At 41.1% G+C, this 20,578-nt stretch overlaps 1 protein-coding gene across 1 annotated transcript; it reads right to left on the bottom strand.

Moving 5' to 3' along the window:
* Nucleotides 1-1,129: 1,129 nt before the first annotated feature.
* LOC116371662 (NACHT, LRR and PYD domains-containing protein 12-like) lies at nucleotides 1,130-19,754 on the bottom strand. The gene is made up of 7 exons (XM_031820555.1): nucleotides 18,353-19,754; nucleotides 17,843-18,019; nucleotides 9,201-9,374; nucleotides 8,934-9,107; nucleotides 5,142-5,360; nucleotides 2,834-2,916; nucleotides 1,130-2,040 (listed from the first exon to the last, which is right to left on the bottom strand). The coding sequence occupies exons 1-7, from the start codon at nucleotides 19,639-19,641 to the stop codon at nucleotides 1,484-1,486; spliced, it is 2,673 nt and encodes an 890-aa protein (XP_031676415.1). The 5' UTR covers nucleotides 19,642-19,754; the 3' UTR covers nucleotides 1,130-1,483.
* Between the last annotated feature and the right edge of the window lie 824 nt (nucleotides 19,755-20,578).

Consider the following 20,578-nt stretch of genomic DNA (forward strand, 5'->3'; position numbering starts at 1 on the left):
TTTTCTAGCTAAGCAAGTGAAACTGAAAGTGAATCTCTAGCTTCTCCTTCTCCTAGGAGAAACCTAGTGGTTAGAGCGTTGGACTAGTAACCGGAAGGTTGCAAGTTCAAACCCCCGAGCTGACAAGGTACAAATCTGTCGTTCTGCCCTTGAACAGGCAGTTAACCCACTGTTCCTAGGCCGTCATTGAAAATAAGAATTTGTTCTTAACTGACTTGCCTAGTTAAATAAATAAAAACATTTTTTGGAAGAAATTCAATTTGTTCAAAACTGTTCAACTATTGTCTTTCTCTTTGAGTCAACTACTCACCACATTTTATGCACTGCAGTACTAGCTAGCTGTAGCTTATGCTTTCAGTACTAGATTCATCATGTTATACACTGCAGTGCTAGCTAGCTGTAGCTTATGCTTTCAGTGCTAGATTCATCATGTTATGCACTGCAGTGCTAGCTAGCTGTAGCTTATGCTTTCAGTACTAGATTCATCATGTTATACACTGCAGTGCTAGCTAGCTGTAGCTTATGCTTTCAGTGCTAGATTCATCATGTTATGCACTGCAGTGCTAGTTAGCTGTAGCTTATGCTTTCAGTACTAGATTCATCATGTTATGCACTGCAGTGCTAGTTAGCTGTAGCTTATGCTTTCAGTACTAGATTCATCATGTTATGCACTGCAGTGCTAGCTAGCTGTAGCTTATGCTTTCAGCACTAGATCAATTCTCTGATCCTTTGATTGGGTGGACAACATGTTCATGCTACAAGAGCTCTGATAGGTTGTAGGATGTCCTCTGGAAGTTGTCATAATTACTGTGTAAGTCTACGGAAGGGGGTGAGAACCATGAGCCTCCTAGGTTTTGTATTGAAGTCAATATACCCAGAGGACGGAAGGTCTTCCGGCTATACCATGGTCTTACCCGTTGAGGCTACTGTAGACCTTCATTGCAAAACAGGGTGTTTTCATAATTTTTTGGGGGGGGTGAAGTGAATATATTTTATATAGTTTTTAATTTAAAAACGATAACTTTAAATATTTTCACTGAGGAGGATGGTCCTCCCCTTCCTCCTCTGAGGAGCCTCCACTGATTTAAATGGCATACTGTTATGAAACATAAAACATTGAGAACTGAACTTCTTTCATCTGGTTGATTAACCTTTATTAGTCAAATCTGTGACCTGTACATTTCATTCAGTGGAATTTATGTTTATACAGAAGCAGGATTGTTTAGTCAACCATTTTACAGACAGGAATATTTACCAACATAAAAAGCAATAACAGCGCGATCAATGATGTCTAAATGAGACGTTTTAACCACAGTGGTGATACATTCTATTCATTGGTATTTTACAATGTCTATCAACTTCAGTGGTGCATAATCATGAATATTTAGATATAATAATCATCTGTTAACTCATGACTAGAGAGTTCATATCAATATTTGTTCCAGTGTGTCTTACTGAACATAACCAGGATTAGAGTCAAACATCAAGTGTTTGGCACAGGGACCACCTGACACAGGGACATTGAAGAGGAGTCATCCCAAAGCTGAAACCCTGGATAAAGGGGCTCAGTGAATGTGGTGTGGAATGTGTACAGGTGGGTCAGTGAGTCAGAGGAGACTCTGTAGAAGGACAGAGTGCCGGCTGGCCAGTCCAGATACACCCCTAGTCTGTGGGAGCTGGAGGACGGGACGTCTATGTCAGTGTAATTATCATTGTGCCAGGCAGTGTAACGGTTGTTAAAGCAGCTCAGACTCCAGGACTTGTCATTCTGTCCAATCACACAGTCCTCATCCCCCCCTTCTCTCCTGCTGATTCCTCTATATGTCACTCCTACATCAGCCCCTATCCCACTCCTCTCTACCTCCCAGTAACAGAGCCCAGTCAGACCCTCTCTACACAGCACCTGTTCACAGTCCACAAATCTCTCTGGGTGATCAGGATACGGCTGAGCCTCTTCGCTACGTGTCACCTTTCTGTTGTCCTCAGACAGAGAGAGCTTTATGTTTACTGTGTTTGGGTCCAGTGTGAGATCACAGGCATCTGATGGGGAAGACCAGGGATATCACAAATCATCTTCATATCACATCAGAATGTTAATGGTTCTAGGTATTAAAGGACCACATCAGAATGTTAATGGTTCTAGGTATTAAAGGACCACATCATAATGTTAATGGTTCTAGGTAATAAAGGACCACATCAGAATGTTAATGGTTCTAGGTAATAAAGGACCACATCAGAATGTTAATGGTTCTAGGTAATAAAGGACCACATCAGAATGTTAATGGTTCTAGGTATTAAAGGACCACATCAGAATGTTAATGGTTCTAGGTATTAAAGGACCACATCAGAATGTTAATGGTTCTAGGTATTAAAGGACCACATCAGAATGTTAATGGTTCTAGGTAATACAGGACCACATCGGAATGTTAATGGTTCTAGGTAATAAAGGACCACATCAGAATGTTAATGGTTCTAGGTAATAAAGGACCACATCAGAATGTTAATGGTTCTAGGTATTAAAGGACCACATCAGAATGTTAATGGTTCTAGGTATTAAAGGACCACATCAGAATGTTAATGGTTCTAGGTATTAAAGGACCAAACAAAGAGTATTTAAGACTTGCTGAATGATGATACGTTATACTGTATGGTCATATAAAACACAGACACACAGCAACATATAACCACAGAGGGAAGTCCTATTAGGGTAACCACACATGCATACATTACTTACCAATCAAGCTCTGAAAAATGATTTCATTATTTTCTAACCCCTTACTTGAAATAAGACTGATTAATAACAAGCTAATTATTCATAGCAGTCAACACTCACATTTTCTAGGCCAAGGTTTGATTGTGTACACTCCACCAGGTTCCACACTGTGAGGGGAGCAGGAGAACAGGCAGTCAATCTCTCTGCCTCACACACACAGACGGTCAGCATATCACATTGTTCATGTGGTGGTAAGTAAAGTATGTCTGGCTCACAGTGCATGTCAATTATCATACCTAACCTGATAACTATCAATAGTCATAACAAACCAGATAACTATCAATAGTCATAACTAACCTGATAACTATCAATAGTCATAACTAACCTGATAACTATCAAGTCATAACTAACCTGATAACTATCAATAGTCATAACTAACCTGATAACTATCAATAGTCATAACTAACCTGATAACTATCAATAGTCATAACTAATCTGATAACTATCAATAGTCATAACTAACCTGATAACTATCAATTATCATAACCTGATAACTATCAATAGTCATAACTAACCTGATAACTATCAATAGTCATAACTAACCTGATAACTATCAATAGTCATAACTAACCTGATAACTATCAATAGTCATAACTAACCTGATAACTATCAATAGTCATAACTAACCAGATAACTATCAAGTCATAACTAACCTGATAACTATCAATTATCATAACCTGATAACTATCAATTATCATAACTAACCTGATAACTATCAATCATTATAACTAACCTGATAACTATCAATTATCATAACCTGATAACTATTAATTATCATAACTAACCTGATAACTATCAATAGTCATAACTAACCTGATAACTATTAATTATCATAACCTGATAACTATCAATTATCATAACCAACCCAAACTCAGAAAAATGTCTTACAGTATTGTGGTGAAGCTGTGATTATAGCTGACAAGGAATGATTTCCTCAAATCATGAAGTAATGGATCTATGCCTGTGCCTCCTTGCCACCTCTTCCTGGGTCTCTGAGAAACTGTTATAAGGCAGAGAGTTCTGGCAGGTGATTGAGGGGAGCTGGTGCTTTGATGAGCGTTGGGTTCCGTAACCTACAAGTCTCTGCTGGGTAGAGCTGCCGGGGATTAAGGCAGGAAGTGAGGGGGAATTTGGGGGACCAGATCAAATAGTTGGGTTTCAAGGGGTGCTCATCCTCTCCCCTACACCTTGGGAATAGAGCAGGCTGCTTGCTGTAGCATGTTCTTTTGTATCCGACTTAAATAATTTCCCTGTGAGCAGTGAATTCACATGTTTGCGGAGTATCACTTTTGTGCAACGTGTCACCTTCTAGTGCGTAATGATGCTCATAGCCTATCATTATACCACAGAGCCTATCATTATACCACAGAGCCTATCATTATACCACAGAGCCTATCATTATACCACAGAGCCTATCATTATACCACAGAGCCTATCATTATACCACATAGCCTATCATTATACCACATAGCCTATCATTATACCACAGAGCTTGTTTATCCACATAGCCTATCATTATACCACAGAGCTTGTTTATCCACATAGCCTATCATTATACCACAGAGCTTCTTTATCCACATAGTCTATCATTATACCAGAGCTTATCATTATACCAAAGAGCTTGTTTATCCACATAGCCTGTCATTATACCACAGATTTTGTTTATTCCTGACACATACTGATGCTCAGGTTGAATCACATAGTCTACTGATGCTCAGGTTGAATCATAGACTACATACATTTTGTAGGCCACCTCACATCTTATCCACGGGATCCTATGAACTTGGAAGTAATAAAGTATTTCAATGTGTTTTTTCTCAGGTTGTGGTTTGTGTGTTGGTGTGTTCAGACCTCTGACGCCGGCCCATACTGGTTAATACAAAGGTGGGGATAGAGCTTTGCTACTCTGATCTACCAGTACCTGTCCCTCCACTCAGGTGGTCTACTCTGATCTACCAGTACCTGTCCCTCCACTCAGGTGGTCTAATCTGATCTACCAGTACCTGTCCCTCCACTCAGGTGGTCTACTCTGATCTACCAGTACCTGTCCCTCCACTCAGGTGGTCTACTCTGATCTACCAGTACCTGTCCCTCCACTCAGGTGGTCTACTCTGATCTACCAGTACCTGTCCCTCCACTCAGGTGGTCTACTCTGATCTACCAGTACCTGTCCCTCCACTCAGGTGGTCTACTCTGATCTACCAGTACCTGTCCCTCCACTCAGGTGGTCTACTCTGATCTACCAGTACCTGTCCCTCCACTCAGGTGGTCTACTCTGATCTACCAGTACCTGTCCTTCCACTCAGGTGGTCTACTCTGATCTACCAGACACTTGTCCCTCCACTCAGGTGGTCTCAAGCTCTATTACAGTATGTCAATGATCAACACATATTGACACAAACCCTCTACATACTTGAGTTTTTCCAGTCTGCAGTGTGGATCCTCCAGTCCAGCAGAGAGCAGTCTGACTCCTGAGTCTCCTGAGCGATTGTTACTCAGGTCCAGCTCTCTCAGGTGTGAGGGGTTTGACCTCAGAGCTGAGACCAGAGATGCACAGCCTTCCTCTTCGACTCCACAGAGCGACAAGCTGCAGAGAGTTAAACATGATTTCAAAATCACACTGCTGGTCTTTGAACATAAAAAGATGCAGCTAAAAACAATAAAAGTCTCTTAGGAAAGTAGTCAGGCCCCTTGAAGTATACCAGAAGTCTCTTAGGAAAGTAGTCAGGCCCCTTGAAGTATACCAGAAGTCTCTTAGGAAAGTAGTCAGGCCCCTTGAAGTTTACCAGAAGTCTCTTAGGAAAGTAGTCAGGCCCCTTGAAGTATACCAGAAGTCTCTTAGGAAAGTAGTCAGGCCCCTTGAAGTTTACCAGAAGTCTCTTAGGAAAGTAGTCAGGCCCCTTGAAGTATACCAGAAGTCTCTTAGGAAAGTAGTCAGGCCCCTTGAAGTATACCAGAAGTCTCTTAGGAAAGTAGTCAGGCCCCTTGAAGTATACCAGAAGTCTCTTAGGAAAGTAGTCAGGCCCCTTGAAGTTTACCAGAAGTCTCTTAGGAAAGTAGTCAGGCCCCTTGAAGTTTACCAGAAGTCTCTTAGGAAAGTAGTCAGGCCCCTTGAAGTTTACCAGAAGACTCTTAGGAAAGTAGTCAGGCCCCTTGAAGTATACCAGAAGTCTCTTAGGAAAGTAGTCAGGCCCCTTGAAGTTTACCAGAAGACTCTTAGGAAAGTAGTCAGGCCCCTTGAAGTATACCAGAAGTCTCTTAGGAAAGTAGTCAGGCCCCTTGAAGTTTACCAGAAGACTCTTAGGAAAGTAGTCAGGCCCCTTGAAGTATACCAGAAGTCTCTTAGGAAAGTAGTCAGGCCCCTTGAAGTATACCAGAAGTCTCTTAGGAAAGTAGTCAGGCCCCTTGAAGTATACCAGAAGTCTCTTAGGAAAGTAGTCAGGCCCCTTGAAGTTTACCAGAAGACTCTTAGGAAAGTAGTCAGGCCCCTTGAAGTTTACCAGAAGTCTCTTAGGAAAGTAGTCAGGCCCCTTGAAGTATACCAGAAGACTCTTAGGAAAGTAGTCAGGCCCCTTGAAGTTTACCAGAAGTCTCTTAGGAAAGTAGTCAGGCCCCTTGAAGTTTACCAGAAGTCTCTTAGGAAAGTAGTCAGGCCCCTTGAAGTTTACCAGAAGTCTCTTAGGAAAGTAGTCAGGCCCCTTGAAGTATACCAGAAGTCTCTTAGGAAAGTAGTCAGGCCCCTTGAAGTTTACCAGAAGTCTCTTAGGAAAGTAGTCAGGCCCCTTGAAGTTTACCAGAAGTCTCTTAGGAAAGTAGTCAGGCCCCTTGAAGTTTACCAGAAGTCTCTTAGGAAAGTAGTCAGGCCCCTTGAAGTTTACCAGAAGACTCTTAGGAAAGTAGTCAGGCCCCTTGAAGTTTACCAGAAGTCTCTTAGGAAAGTAGTCAGGCCCCTTGAAGTTTACCAGAAGTCTCTTAGGAAAGTAGTCAGGCCCCTTGAAGTTTACCAGAAGTCTCTTAGGAAAGTAGTCAGGCCCCTTGAAGTTTACCAGAAGTCTCTTAGGAAAGTAGTCAGGCCCCTTGAAGTTTACCAGAAGTCTCTTAGGAAAGTAGTCAGGCCCCTTGAAGTTTACCAGAAGTCTCTTAGGAAAATAGTCAGGCCCCTTGAAGTTTACCAGAAGTCTCTTAGGAAAATAGTCAGGCCCCTTGAAGTTTACCAGAAGTCTCTTAGGAAAGTAGTCAGGCCCCTTGAAGTTTACCAGAAGTCTCTTAGGAAAGTAGTCAGGCCCCTTGAAGTTTACCAGAAGTCTCTTAGGAAAGTAGTCAGGCCCCTTGAAGTTTACCAGAAGTCTCTTAGGAAAGTAGTCAGGCCCCTTGAAGTTTACCAGAAGACTCTTAGGAAAGTAGTCAGGCCCCTTGAAGTTTACCAGAAGTCTCTTAGGAAAGTAGTCAGGCCCCTTGAAGTTTACCAGAAGTCTCTTAGGAAAGTAGTCAGGCCCCTTGAAGTTTACCAGAAGTCTCTTAGGAAAGTAGTCAGGCCCCTTGAAGTATACCAGAAGTCTCTTAGGAAAGTAGTCAGGCCCCTTGAAGTTTACCAGAAGTCTCTTAGGAAAGTAGTCAGGCCCCTTGAAGTTTACCAGAAGTCTCTTAGGAAAGTAGTCAGGCCCCTTGAAGTATACCAGAAGTCTCTTAGGAAAGTAGTCAGGCCCCTTGAAGTTTACCAGAAGTCTCTTAGGAAAGTAGTCAGGCCCCTTGAAGTTTACCAGAAGTCTCTTAGGAAAGTAGTCAGGCCCCTTGAAGTTTACCAGAAGTCTCTTAGGAAAGTAGTCAGGCCCCTTGAAGTTTACCAGAAGTCTCTTAGGAAAGTAGTCAGGCCCCTTGAAGTTTACCAGAAGTCTCTTAGGAAAGTAGTCAGGCCCCTTGAAGTTTACCAAAAGTCTCTTAGGAAAGTAGTCAGGCCCCTTGAAGTTTACCAGAAGTCTCTTAGGAAAGTAGTCAGGCCACTTGAAGTTTACCAAAAGTCTCTTAGGAAAGTAGTCAGGCCCCTTGAAGTTTACCAAAAGTCTCTTAGGAAAGTAGTCAGGCCCCTTGAAGTTTACTAAAAGTCTTTTAGGAAAGTAGTCAGGCCCCTTGAAGTTTGCCAAAAGGCACCTAAAGGACTCAGACCATGAGAAACAAAATGAAAGCAAGATTGAACTCTTTGGCCTGAATGCCAAGCACGTTTGGAAGAAACCTGGCACCATTTCTAAGGTGAAGCATGGTGGTGGCAGCATCATGCTGTGAGGCTCTTTTTCAGCGGCAGGGACTGGGAGACCGGTCAGGCTTGAGGGACCGATTAACAGAGGAAAATACAGAGAGATCCTTGATGAAAACCTGCTCCAGAGCGCTCAGGACCTCAGACTGGGGCGGTGGTTCATCTTCCAACAGAACAGCGACCCTAAGCACACAGCCAAGACAATGCAGGAGTGGCTTTGGGACAAGTCTCAATGTCCTTGAGTGGCCCAGCCAGAGCCCGGACTTGAACCCGATCAAACATCTCTGGAGACCTTAAAATAGTTGTGCAGCAATGCTCCCCATCCAACCTGAGAAGAATGGGAGAAACTCCCCAAATACAGGTGCGCCAAGCTTGTAGCGTCATACCCAAGAAGACTCGAGGCTGTAATCGCTGCCAAAGGTGCTTCAACAAAGTACTGAGTAAAGGGTCTGAATACTCATGTAAATGTAAAATTCTCAGTTCTTTTTTTTTTATACATTTGCAAAAAAATATATATATATTGTTTTTGCTATGTCATTATGGGCTATTGTGATGTCATTATGGGGTATTGTGATGTCATTATGGGGTATTGTGATGTCATTATGGGGTATTGTGATGTCATTATGGGGTATTGTGTGTAGATTGATGAGGGGAAAAAACTATTTAATCCATTGGAGATTAAGGCTGTAGCGTAACAAAATGTGGAAAAGGTTAAGGGGTCTGAATACTTTCCAAATACACTGTAGATACAGTAAAGTGTACATCTGTATGTGTGTATAATATATATATATATATACACACACTGTCAGTCAAAGGTCAGATGTACATTGAATTGTGTATTTTCGTCCTTAAACACACGTGGATCTGGTGAACAGCTACCACCTGTTTACCAAGTACAGGAACACTGACCTCAGAGTCTCCAGTTTACAGTGGGGATTCCCCAGTCCAGCAGAGAGCAGCTTCACTCCTGAATCCTTCAGGTCATTGTTACTCAGATCCAGCTCTCTCAGATGTGAGGAGTTTGGGCTGAGAACTGAGGCCAACACTTCACAAGATGCTTCTGTGAGTTTACAGCCAGCGAGTCTATGAACACAGAGTAAGCATTTCAATGTAAAACCATTATATGTGGATCTAATTAAAGGTTATCACTTGTTGATCAACTAGAGGAAAACTGACCTCAGTCTTCCCAGTTTACAGTGGGGATTCCCCAGTCCAGCAGAGAGCAGCTTCACTCCTGAATCTTTCAGGTCATTGTTACTCAGATCCATCTCTCTCAGGTGTGAGGGGTTTGAACTGAGAGCTGAGACCAACACTTCACAGGATGTGTCTGTGAGGTTACAGTCAGTGAGTCTGTCAACACAGAGTAAACACCATTACAGACAGGTTGTATTATAACGGTACGTTTAGCTTTAATTTCTTACACATTTACCAGTGCACGTCTAATGTTTACAACGTGAAGACATGGCTAGATGTTGCAACTGTATTTGATCCGTTTTTATTATCATTTGTTCAAGAGTTTTCAGCTGATAGACAATCTAGTCCACCAACAAAACTGCTTTTCTTACAAAGATCATCCCCAGAACTAGGGTTGAATATTTTCCCTGTATTTTACAAATGTTCCATACCGAAAATCCACATTTTCTCCCAGGTAACCCAGTCTTTCCCGCCAAAACTGGAAGTGTCATTATAAAGCATATAAACCATATTTCCCCGTTGGCTTGTTAAATATGTGTATTTTACACTCTAGCAGTACGTTCAGACAAATATCATCAAAGACAAAAACGTTCTGAGCATTTCATCCTCAAAGCTTCCTGACAGTAAAAACAACCCTATGGGTTAATAGCCGGGTCTGGAGGAGCACCAACAGCCACCAGTCTAATGAATCCATTTAACTACAAAAGCCTCATTGGACCCCCCCCCCCCCCCCCCCTCCGTGTCAATGTCATTTGGTTGTGTTTACGAAGGAGTTAGGTAACATTAGAAAACCAAATGTAAATATTTGAACATTTTCATTAGCTTATGTTAACAAAAATAAAAAGCTAAAATATCACAGAATTGTATGTGTAAAAGTGTAAAATCTATTTCATTCATGGGGTACCTTTGTTACAACTATGAAAACAAAAGCAGATGTGCAGATACCTTTTTATAAACGACAAAACAAATAATAATAGACAAAGACAAAGGCATGTGGTGAATGAAGAAAATATCAGCAGCCTAAACTAATCATTACGGTTCAATGTCACGTACTAATCATTACGGTTCAATGTCACGTACGAATCATTACGGTTCAATGTCACGTACTAATCATTACGGTTCAATGTCACGTACTAATCATTACGGTTCAATGTCACGTAATAATCATTACGGTTCAATGTCACGTACGAATCATTACGGTTCAATGTCACGTACTAATCATTACGGTTCAATGTCACGTACTAATCATTACGGTTCAATGTCACGTACTAATCATTACGGTTCAATGTCACGTACTAATCATTACGGTTCAATGTCACGTACTAATCATTACGGTTCAATGTCACATACTAAACTAATCATTACGGTTCAATGTCACGTACTAAACGAATCATTACGGTTCAATGTCACGTACTAAACTAATCATTACGGTTCAATGTCACGTACTAAACTAATCATTACGGTTCAATGTCACGTACTAAACTAATCATTACGGTTCAATGTCACGTACTAAACTAATCATTACGGTTCAATGTCACGTACTAAACTAATCATTACGGTTCAATGTCACGTACTAAACGAATCATTACGGTTCAATGTCACGTAGTAAACTAATCATTACGGTTCAATGTCACGTAGTAAACTAATCATTACGGTTCAATGTCACGTACTAAACTAATCATTACGGTTCAATGTCACGTACTAAACTAATCATTACGGTTCAATGTCACGTACTAAACGAATCATTACGGTTCAATGTCACGTAGTAAACGAATCATTACGGTTCAATGTCACGTACTAAACTAATCATTAGTGTTCAATGTCACGTACTAAACTAATCATTACGGTTCAATGTCACGTACTAAACTAATCATTACGGTTCAATGTCACGTACTAAACTAATCATTACGGTTCAATGTCACGTACTAAACGAATCATTACGGTTCAATGTCACGTAGTAAACGAATCATTACGGTTCAATGTCACGTACTAAACTAATCATTAGTGTTCAATGTCACGTACTAAACTAATCATTACGGTTCAATGTCACGTACTAAACTAATCATTACGGTTCAATGTCACGTACTAAACTAATCATTACGGTTCAATGTCACGTACTAAACGAATCATTACGGTTCAATGTCACGTACTAAACTAATCATTACGGTTCAATGTCACGTACTAAACGAATCATTACGGTTCAATGTCACGTACTAAACTAATCATTAGTGTTCAATGTCACGTACTAAAATAATCAGTAGTGTTCAATGTCACGTACTAAACTAATCATTAGTGTTCAATGTCACGTAGTAAACTAATCATTAGTGTTCAATGTCACGTAGTAAACTAATCATTAGTGTTCAATGTCACGTAGTAAACTAATCATTAGTGTTCAATGTCACATACTAATCATTAGTGTTCAATGTCACGTACTAAACTAATCAGTAGTGTTCAATGTCACGTACTAAACTAATCATTAGTGTTCAATGTCACGTACTAAACTAATCATTAGTGTTCAATGTCACGTAGTAAACTAATCATTAGTGTTCAATGTCACGTACTAATCATTAGTGTTCAATGTCACGTACTAAACTAATCATTAGTGTTCAATGTCACGTACTAAACTAATCATTAGTGTTCAATGTCACGTACTAAACTAATCAGTAGTGTTCAATGTCACGTAGTAAACTAATCATTACTGTTCAGTGTCACGTGCACAAGTACAGTGAAATTCATTTCCTGCAAGTCCTAAACCCAACAATCAATCAATAAACACACAAGAAATACAAATAGAAGAGAAGAAATGAAAAGAACACTAGAGAAGAAGAAGCGATGTACAGAGTCACTTCCATATTTATGAGCAGGGAGACTGGAATGATAGATGTAGATATACACTACCGTTCAAAAGTTTGGGGTCACTTAGAAATGTCCTTGTTTTTGAAAGAAAAGCACATTTCTTGTCCATTAAAATAATATTGAATTGATCAGAAATATAGTGTAGACATTGTTAGTGTAAATGACAATTGTAGCTGGAAACGTCGGATTTCTTATGAAATATCTGTCATGCCCTGGCCATAGAGAGGCTTTCATTCTCTGTTTTGGTTAGGCCAGGGTGTGACTAGGGTGGGCATTCTAGGTTATTTTTTCTATATTTTTGTATTTCTTTGTTTTGGCCGGGTTTGATTCTCAATCAGGGACAGCTGTCTATCGTTGTCTCTGATTGGGAACCATACTTAGGTAGCTTTTTCCCCACAGGGTGTTTGTGGGTAGTTATTTTCTGTTTAGTGTTTTCTGCACCTTACAGGACTGTTTCGGTTTTCGTTCATTCTCTTTGTTATTTGTTATTTCAGTGTTCAGTTAATAAAAATCATGAAAACTTACCACGCTGCGCTTTGGTCCACACCTTCTTCCACAAACGATCGTTACAATATCGACATCGATTATCATTTTAAAAGGCTAATTGATCATTAGGAAACCATTATGCAATGTTAGTGTAGCCGATGTGAAATGGCTAGCTAGTTAGCGGTGGTGCGCGCTAAAGTCTATACTGTTACATTAGCACAGCTGAAAACTGTTGTGCTTATTAAAGAAGCAATACAACTGGCCTTCTTTAGACTAGTTGAGTATCTGGAGCATCAGCATTCGTGGGTTCGATTACAGACTCAAAATGGAAACTAAGGTTTTCTGAAACTTGTCAGTCTATTCTTGTTCTGAGAAATGAATGCTATTCCATGCGAGAAATTGCCAAGAAGCTGAAGATTTCGTACAACGCTGTGTACTACTCCCTTCACAGAACAGTGTGAACTGGCTCTAACCAGAATAGAAAGAAAAGTGGGAGGCCCCGGTGCACAACTGAGCAAGAGGACAAGTACATTAGTGTGTCTAGTTTGAGAAACAGATGTATCACAAGTCCTCAAGAGGCAGCTTCATTAAATAGTACCCACAAAACACCAGTCTCAACGTCCACAGTGAAGAGGCGACTCCAGGATGCTTGCCAAAAAATGTGCTTTTCTTTCAAAAACAAGTACGTTTCTAAGTGACCCCAAACGTTTGAACGGTAGTAATATACAGTGCCTTGCGAAAGTATTCGGCCCCCTTGAACTTTGCGACCTTTTGCCACATTTCAGGCTTCAAACATAAAGATATAAAACTGTATTTTTTTTGTGAAGAATCAACAACAAGTGGGACACAATCATGAAGTGGAACGACATTTATTGGATATTTCAAACTTTTTTAACAAATCAAAAACTTCAAAATTGGCCGTGCAAAATTATTCAGCCCCCTTAAGTTAATACTTTGTAGCGCCACCTTTTGCTGCGATTACAGCTGTAAGTCGCTTGGGGTATGTCTCTATCAGTTTTGCACATCGAGAGACTGACATTTTTTCCCATTCCTCCTTGTAAGTCTTCACAAGGTTTTCAGAACAGGCAGTGATGCAGACAGTCAAGATGCTCTCAATGGTGCAGCTGTTTAACGTTTTGAGGATTTGAAGGCCCGCAGTGTATTAGGTGAAAAGCTTCAAGTTACTCAGAGTACATATCACTGACAATCTGAACTGGTCCACCCACATAGACAATGTGATGAAGAACACAAAACAGTGCCTCTTCAACCTCACTTGACTAAAATACAGTACATTTATATTAAATGGGTAAAACAGTATGTAAACATAACTAAAGTGACGAGTGTTCCATTATTAAAGTGACGAGTGTTCCATTACTAAAGTGACGAGTGTTCCATTACTAAAGTGACGAGTGTTCCATTATTAAAGTGACGAGTGTTCCATTACTAAAGTGACGAGTGTTCCATTACTAAAGTGACGAGTGTTCCATTACTAAAGTGACGAGTGTTCCATTACTAAAGTGACGAGTGTTCCATTATTAAAGTGACGAGTGTTCCATTACTAAAGTGACGAGTGTTCCATTACTAAAGTGACGAGTGTTCCATTACTAAAGTGACGAGTGTTCCATTACTAAAGTGACGAGTGTTCCATTACTAAAGTGACGAGTGTTCCATTACTAAAGTGACGAGTGTTCCATTATTAAAGTGACGAGTGTTCCATTATTAAAGTGACGAGTGTTCCATTATTAAAGTGACGAGTGTTCCATTACTAAAGTGACGAGTGTTCCATTACTAAAGTGACGAGTGTTCCATTATTAAAGTGACGAGTGTTCCATTATTAAAGTGACGAGTGTTCCATTACTAAAGTGACGAGTGTTCCATTACTAAAGTGACGAGTGTTCCATTATTAAAGTGACGAGTGTTCCATTATTAAAGTGACGAGTGTTCCATTATTAAAGTGACGAGTGTTCCATTACTAAAGTGACGAGTGTTCCATTACTAAAGTGACGAGTGTTCCATTACTAAAGTGACGAGTGTTCCATTATTAAAGTGACGAGTGTTCCATTACTAAAGTGACGAGTGTTCCATTACTAAAGTGACGAGTGTTCCATTACTAAAGTGACGAGTGTTCCATTACTAAAGTGACGAGTGTTCCATTATTAAAGTGACGAGTGTTCCATTATTAAAGTGACGAGTGTTCCATTATTAAAGTGACGAGTGTTCCATTATTAAAGTGACGAGTGTTCCATTATTAAAGTGACGAGTGTTCCATTATTAAAGTGACGAGTGTTCCATTATTAAAGTGACGAGTGTTCCATTATTAAAGTGACGAGTGTTCCATTATTAAAGTGACGAGTGTTCCATTATTAAAGTGACGAGTGTTCCATTATTAAAGTGACGAGTGTTCCATTATTAAAGTGACGAGTGTTCCATTATTAAAGTGACGAGTGTTCCATTATTAAAGTGACGAGTGTTCCATTACTAAAGTGACGAGTGTTCCATTATTAAAGTGACGAGTGTTCCATTATTAAAGTGACGAGTGTTCCATTATTAAAGTGACGAGTGTTCCATTACTAAAGTGACGAGTGTTCCATTACTAAAGTGACGAGTGTTCCATTACTAAAGTGACGAGTGTTCCATTACTAAAGTGACGAGTGTTCCATTATTAAAGTGACGAGTGTTCCATTATTAAAGTGACGAGTGTTCCATTACTAAAGTGACGAGTGTTCCATTATTAAAGTGACGAGTGTTCCATTATTAAAGTGACGAGTGTTCCATTATTAAAGTGACGAGTGTTCCATTATTAAAGTGACGAGTGTTCCATTATTAAAGTGACGAGTGTTCCATTATTAAAGTGACGAGTGTTCCATTATTAAAGTGACGAGTGTTCCATTATTAAAGTGACGAGTGTTCCATTACTAAAGTGACGAGTGTTCCATTATTAAAGTGACGAGTGTTCCATTATTAAAGTGACGAGTGTTCCATTATTAAAGTGACGAGTGTTCCATTATTAAAGTGACGAGTGTTCCATTATTAAAGTGACGAGTGTTCCATTACTAAAGTGACGAGTGTTCCATTATTAAAGTGACGAGTGTTCCATTATTAAAGTGACGAGTGTTCCATTATTAAAGTGACGAGTGTTCCATTATTAAAGTGACGAGTGTTCCATTATTAAAGTGACGAGTGTTCCATTATTAAAGTGACAAGTGTTCCATTATTAAAGTGACGAGTGTTCCATTATTAAAGTGACGAGTGTTCCATTACTAAAGTGACGAGTGTTCCATTATTAAAGTGACGAGTGTTCCATATCTATGTACATATAGCAGCACCCTCCAAGGTGCATGGATGAGTAACTGGTAGTTAAGTAACTGGTAGCTAAGTAGTTCATTATGAAACATACACCTCCACCTTTCTTCTTCTTCCCGGAGAGTTCTTTATTTCTATCTGCACAATATAATGAGAACCCAGCAGGCTGAATGGACGGGGACAGTATATCTGGAGAGAGCCATGATTCTGTGAACAGTTCCTGAACCCAGCAGGCTGTATGGACGGGGACAGTATATCTGGAGAGAGCCATGATTCTGTGAACAGTTCCTGAACCCAGCAGGCTGAATGGACGGGGACAGTATATCTGGAGAGAGCCATGATTCTGTGAACAGTTCCTGAACCCAGCAGGCTGAATGGACGGGGACAGTATATCTGGAGAGAGCCATGATTCTGTGAACAGTTCCTGAACCCAGCAGGCTGAATGGACGGGGACAGTATATCTGGAGAGAGCCATGATTCTGTGAAACAGAGTATGTTACAGTCCCTGATGCATCTCTGGAAGGAGATTCTCACCCTGATCTCATCTTCTTTATTGTCCAGGGACTGAACATTAGCGATTAATATACTCGGAAGCCGTGGATGTAGTGCACACCTCCTGAGTCGGACTAAAAGTCCACTCCGAATACCTCTTCTCCGTCGGCGGCGTCTTGGAGCAGCCTCTGGGATAAGTTCAATAGCCTTGGAGGGTACGAACAAAGGATCCATTTCAAGAAAGTTGTATTCCTGGTTGAAATGTTGGTTGGTGAGTAACCACCTCTATGATATCCAAAAGTTATTTCCGTCTGTATGTGATAATGCAAAAGAATGTTCTGGGCTAATAATACACAACAAAGTTGCCTAGGAGCCAGGAACAAGGTGACCATCTTTGAGTCCAGGGAGTACAGGAGCGGGGCTAAGACCTGTGGGGCCCCGTGTTTAGGGTCAGCGTGGTTGAGGTGATGTAACCTACCATCACTACCTGGGTTGACCAGTCAGGAAGTCCAGGATCCAGTTGCAGAGGGAGGTGTGCGGTCCCAGGGTTCTTAGCTTGGTGACAGCTTGTGGCTTGGAGTATAGACGCCAAGCGTGCTTGTGAATCGAGAAAATCAACACAAAACCAATAGTGGCATAATGAATATGTCAATATGACAGCGGTCAAAAATAGTATATTATTGTCAGTTATTGGACACATTATTTGTGGCCTCGCTCGTGCTTACAGAATTGTGTGCGTCTTTAAGCAACAGTTGGATCTCATTTAGATGTTTTCCCTTGTCCTAACAGTCACCACAAATCTCTGTCACTTTCACTTGATTGCAACACTTCAAACAAGTAGCTTCCAGCAGGGAACTCTGAACTCGTGAATTTCAGAATTCCGACTTTGGTGCGTTCAAGACAACTGATAACTCCAGGGACAAAAAAAAACTCGCTCCAACAGGGAAAAATCTATTTGAACGGTCTTTCAACTCAGAATTCCATGTCGGAAACTCCGGCTTCTTTCTAGAGCTCTGACTTTCCAACCTGAAGAACACCGACTTCATGATTTGACATTGTTTTTTTTGAGTTCCCAGTTGTCTTGAAAGCACCAACACATGAGTAATTACAGAGCCTTTCTGTAGCACTCCACAACTGGGCCCAGTCTCCAACGTCCCTTCACTGATTTGGATTTAAAGCTGATAACAGGAGCAGTCAAGGCCGGGGTAAAACATTTATCCATGGACACAATTCATTAGAGCTACACAACTTCAGGGCAGATGTAAAAAAAGAAGAAGGATGAAATACTATGAGCAGAGATCTGGCACCTGCAATGGCACCAAACCATAAACTAAACAGGTATCCCAGCAACCTCTGCTGATTAAACCCAGAGCCACAGCAACTGCTATCAAAATAGAAGTCCCTAAATTAAGGTCCATTATTATATTAGAAACACATGGATTTTACTGAACAGGTATCACTTACTGATCAAGTAAAGGAACACTGACCTCAGAGTCTCCAGTTTACATTGTGGATTTCCCAGTCCAGCAGAGAGCAGTTTCACTCCTGAATCCGTCAGGCCATAACATTCATTCAGATCCAGCTCTACCAGATGTGAGGAGTTTGAGCTGAGAACTGAAGCCAACACTTCACATAACGTGTCTGAGAAGTGACAGTCAGTGAGTCTGTCAACACAGAGTAAATACCATGACAGATAAGTTATTATAATGTTACGCTTAGCTTTCCCTGCTAACCCTGTTAGCCCTGCACAACTAATATGTAGTCCTTGTATAAATGCCTCAATTATACTTTTTCTGATCAGTTGGTGTTATAAGTTGTTGAAGAAGTTTTCAGCTGATAGAAAGTTTAGTCAGCTAATTAAAATAATGTTGTTCCTACATACAGTGAAGTTTAAACTGAGAAAATGTCACAATAGTACCTACAAATCCAGTCAGCCAATGAAAATGCTGCTGTAACTACAATTTATTCTGGTATGCGATATTTACATGAATACTTACAGAGCTTTCCTGCAGCGCCTCACAGCTGGGAGCAGTCTCCTACGACCCTCCTCTGACGTCTTGTATACCTTCAGGTCAAACACATCCAGAACCACCTCTGATATCTGCAGCATGTAGGCCAGTGCTGAACAGTGAGCAAGTGTGAGGATTTTGGATGTGTTCTCTGACCTCCAGTATGCTTGGATTTCCTCCTGGACTGACTGGTCTTTCATCTCTATCAGACAGTGAAAGAGATTAATCCACCTCTCAGGGGACATGTTCTTCTGCATCACCTTAAGGGATCGGATCGTTCTCTCGACGCTCTCTGGACTGCTTTCTGTCTGTGTCACCAGACCTCGTAGGAGTTTCTGATTGGCTGCCAGTGACATGCCATGAAGGAAGCAGACAAAAAGGTCCAGGTGTCCATTCTTACTCTCCAAGGCTTTATCCACAGCACTCTTCAGCAGCTCATCCAAGGTTAGCTCTTCAGACGCACCTCTAGACTTTCTCTTGAGGAAGGGCTTCAGTGCATCCATTTTCTTGTTTGTGTAACAATGGTATATGTAGACAGCTGAGAGAAACTCCTGAATGCTCAGATGATCAAAGCAGTACACCACTCTCTGAAAGAACACAGACTCTTCTTTAAAGATTTGTGTGCACAATCCTGAGTACACTGAGGCTTCTTTGACATCAATGCCACACTCTTTCAGGTCTTCTTCATAGAACATCAGATTACCCTTCTCCAGATGTTCAAACGCCAGCTTCCCCAGCTTCAGAATAATCTCCTTATCTGACTCCACGAGCTCCTCTTGATCCATCTCATCTCTTCCATGATACTTCTGGTTCTTCAGGCTGGTCTGAATGAGCAGGAAGTGTATGGACATCTCAGTCAGAGTCGTGGGCATCTCTCTGCTCTTGTCTGTACTCAACATGTGTTCAAGGACTGTTGCAGAAATCCAACAGAAGACTGGAATGTGGCACATGATGTGGAGGCTCCTTGATGTTTTTATGTGTGAGATGATTCTGCTGGCCAGGTCCTCATCACTGAATCTCTTCCTGAAGTACTCCTCCTTCTGTGGGTCATTGAACCCTCGTACCTCTGTTACCTGGTCAACATACTCAGGGGGGATCTGATTGGTTGCTGCTCGTCGGGAGGTTATCCAAAGGAGAGCAGAGGGAAGCAGATTCCCCTTGATGAGGTTTGTCAGCAGAACATCGACAGACGATGTCTGTGTGACATCAGACACCTTTTCATTGTGCTGGAAATCCAATGGAAATCTGCTCTGATCCAAACCATCCAAGATGAACATAGATTTACAGGCAGTGAGTTTCTTTGCATTGCCTATGTCTAGTTCTGTGTGGAAATAATTTAGAAGTCCAAGCAGACTGTACTGCTGATCTTTAATCAAGTTCAGCTCCCGAAAAGGAAGCAGAAATATGACATCCACATCTTGGTTTGCCTTCCCTTCAGCCCAGTCTAGGATGAACTTCTGCACAGAGACTGTTTTTCCGATGCCAGCGATACCCTTCATCAGCACAGTTCTGATGCTTCTCTCTTGGCCAGGTAATGGTTTAAAAATGTCATTGCAGTGGATTGCTGTGTCAAGTGAGGTTGGTGTCCTGGATGCTGTCTCTAGCTGCCACACCTCATGTTCATTGTTAAACCCTTCACGCTTTCCCTCTGTGATGTAGAGCTCTGTGTAAATCGTGTTCAGGGGACTTTGAATCCCTGCTTTTTCAATGCCTATCACACATTCATACCTCCTTTTCAGACTGTCTTTGTGGTTTACTATGGCTCTCTGCAGGTTGTCGTCCACTTGTGTAACAGAAACATTCGTTGACAGGATGAGAAGTGGGCCTTCCACAACTACAGTAATTTATATTATCTCATATTATTGTAGTTAACTACTGTAAATCATATTGAGGTTTTGGCCTGTGCAAGTTGTCTTACTATTTTTAGAGCCTCTGGCATCATTGGGTTCACTCAGGTGCCGTAGTACAGGACGTGTTCTGGATCTCTTTCTACACTGAGGACAGTCATCGTCTCCTGAAGGAGCAGGTTTCTCCCAGTATCTGGTGATGCACTGTCTGCAGAACCTGTATCCACAGGAGATAGAGACTGGATCCCTCTGCACCTGCTGACACACTGCACACCTGGACTGATCCTCTGGCAGAGAGCTGAAAGAACATTATTAAAACATAAAGATGTTGGGATCCTTCACGGCTATCTCTCAAATATTGTAGATA

This window comes from Oncorhynchus kisutch, unplaced genomic scaffold, assembly GCF_002021735.2.
Source record: "Oncorhynchus kisutch isolate 150728-3 unplaced genomic scaffold, Okis_V2 scaffold3489, whole genome shotgun sequence".
NCBI lineage: Eukaryota > Metazoa > Chordata > Actinopteri > Salmoniformes > Salmonidae > Oncorhynchus > Oncorhynchus kisutch.

What these genes read in the sequence shown, in the direction of transcription:
- LOC116371662 (XM_031820555.1), bottom strand. Translation starts at nt 19,641, where the DNA reads ATGTTCATCTTGGATGGTTTGGATCAGAGCAGATTTCCATTGGATTTC. An exon ending in AGGCGCTGCAGGAAAGCTCT is followed by an intron (nt 18,020 to 18,352) that starts GTAAGTATTCAT and finishes CTGTGTTGACAG; the next exon opens with ACTCACTGACTGTCACTTCT. An exon ending in TGTAAACTGGGAAGACTGAG is followed by an intron (nt 9,108 to 9,200) that starts GTCAGTTTTCCT and finishes CTGTGTTCATAG; the next exon opens with ACTCGCTGGCTGTAAACTCA.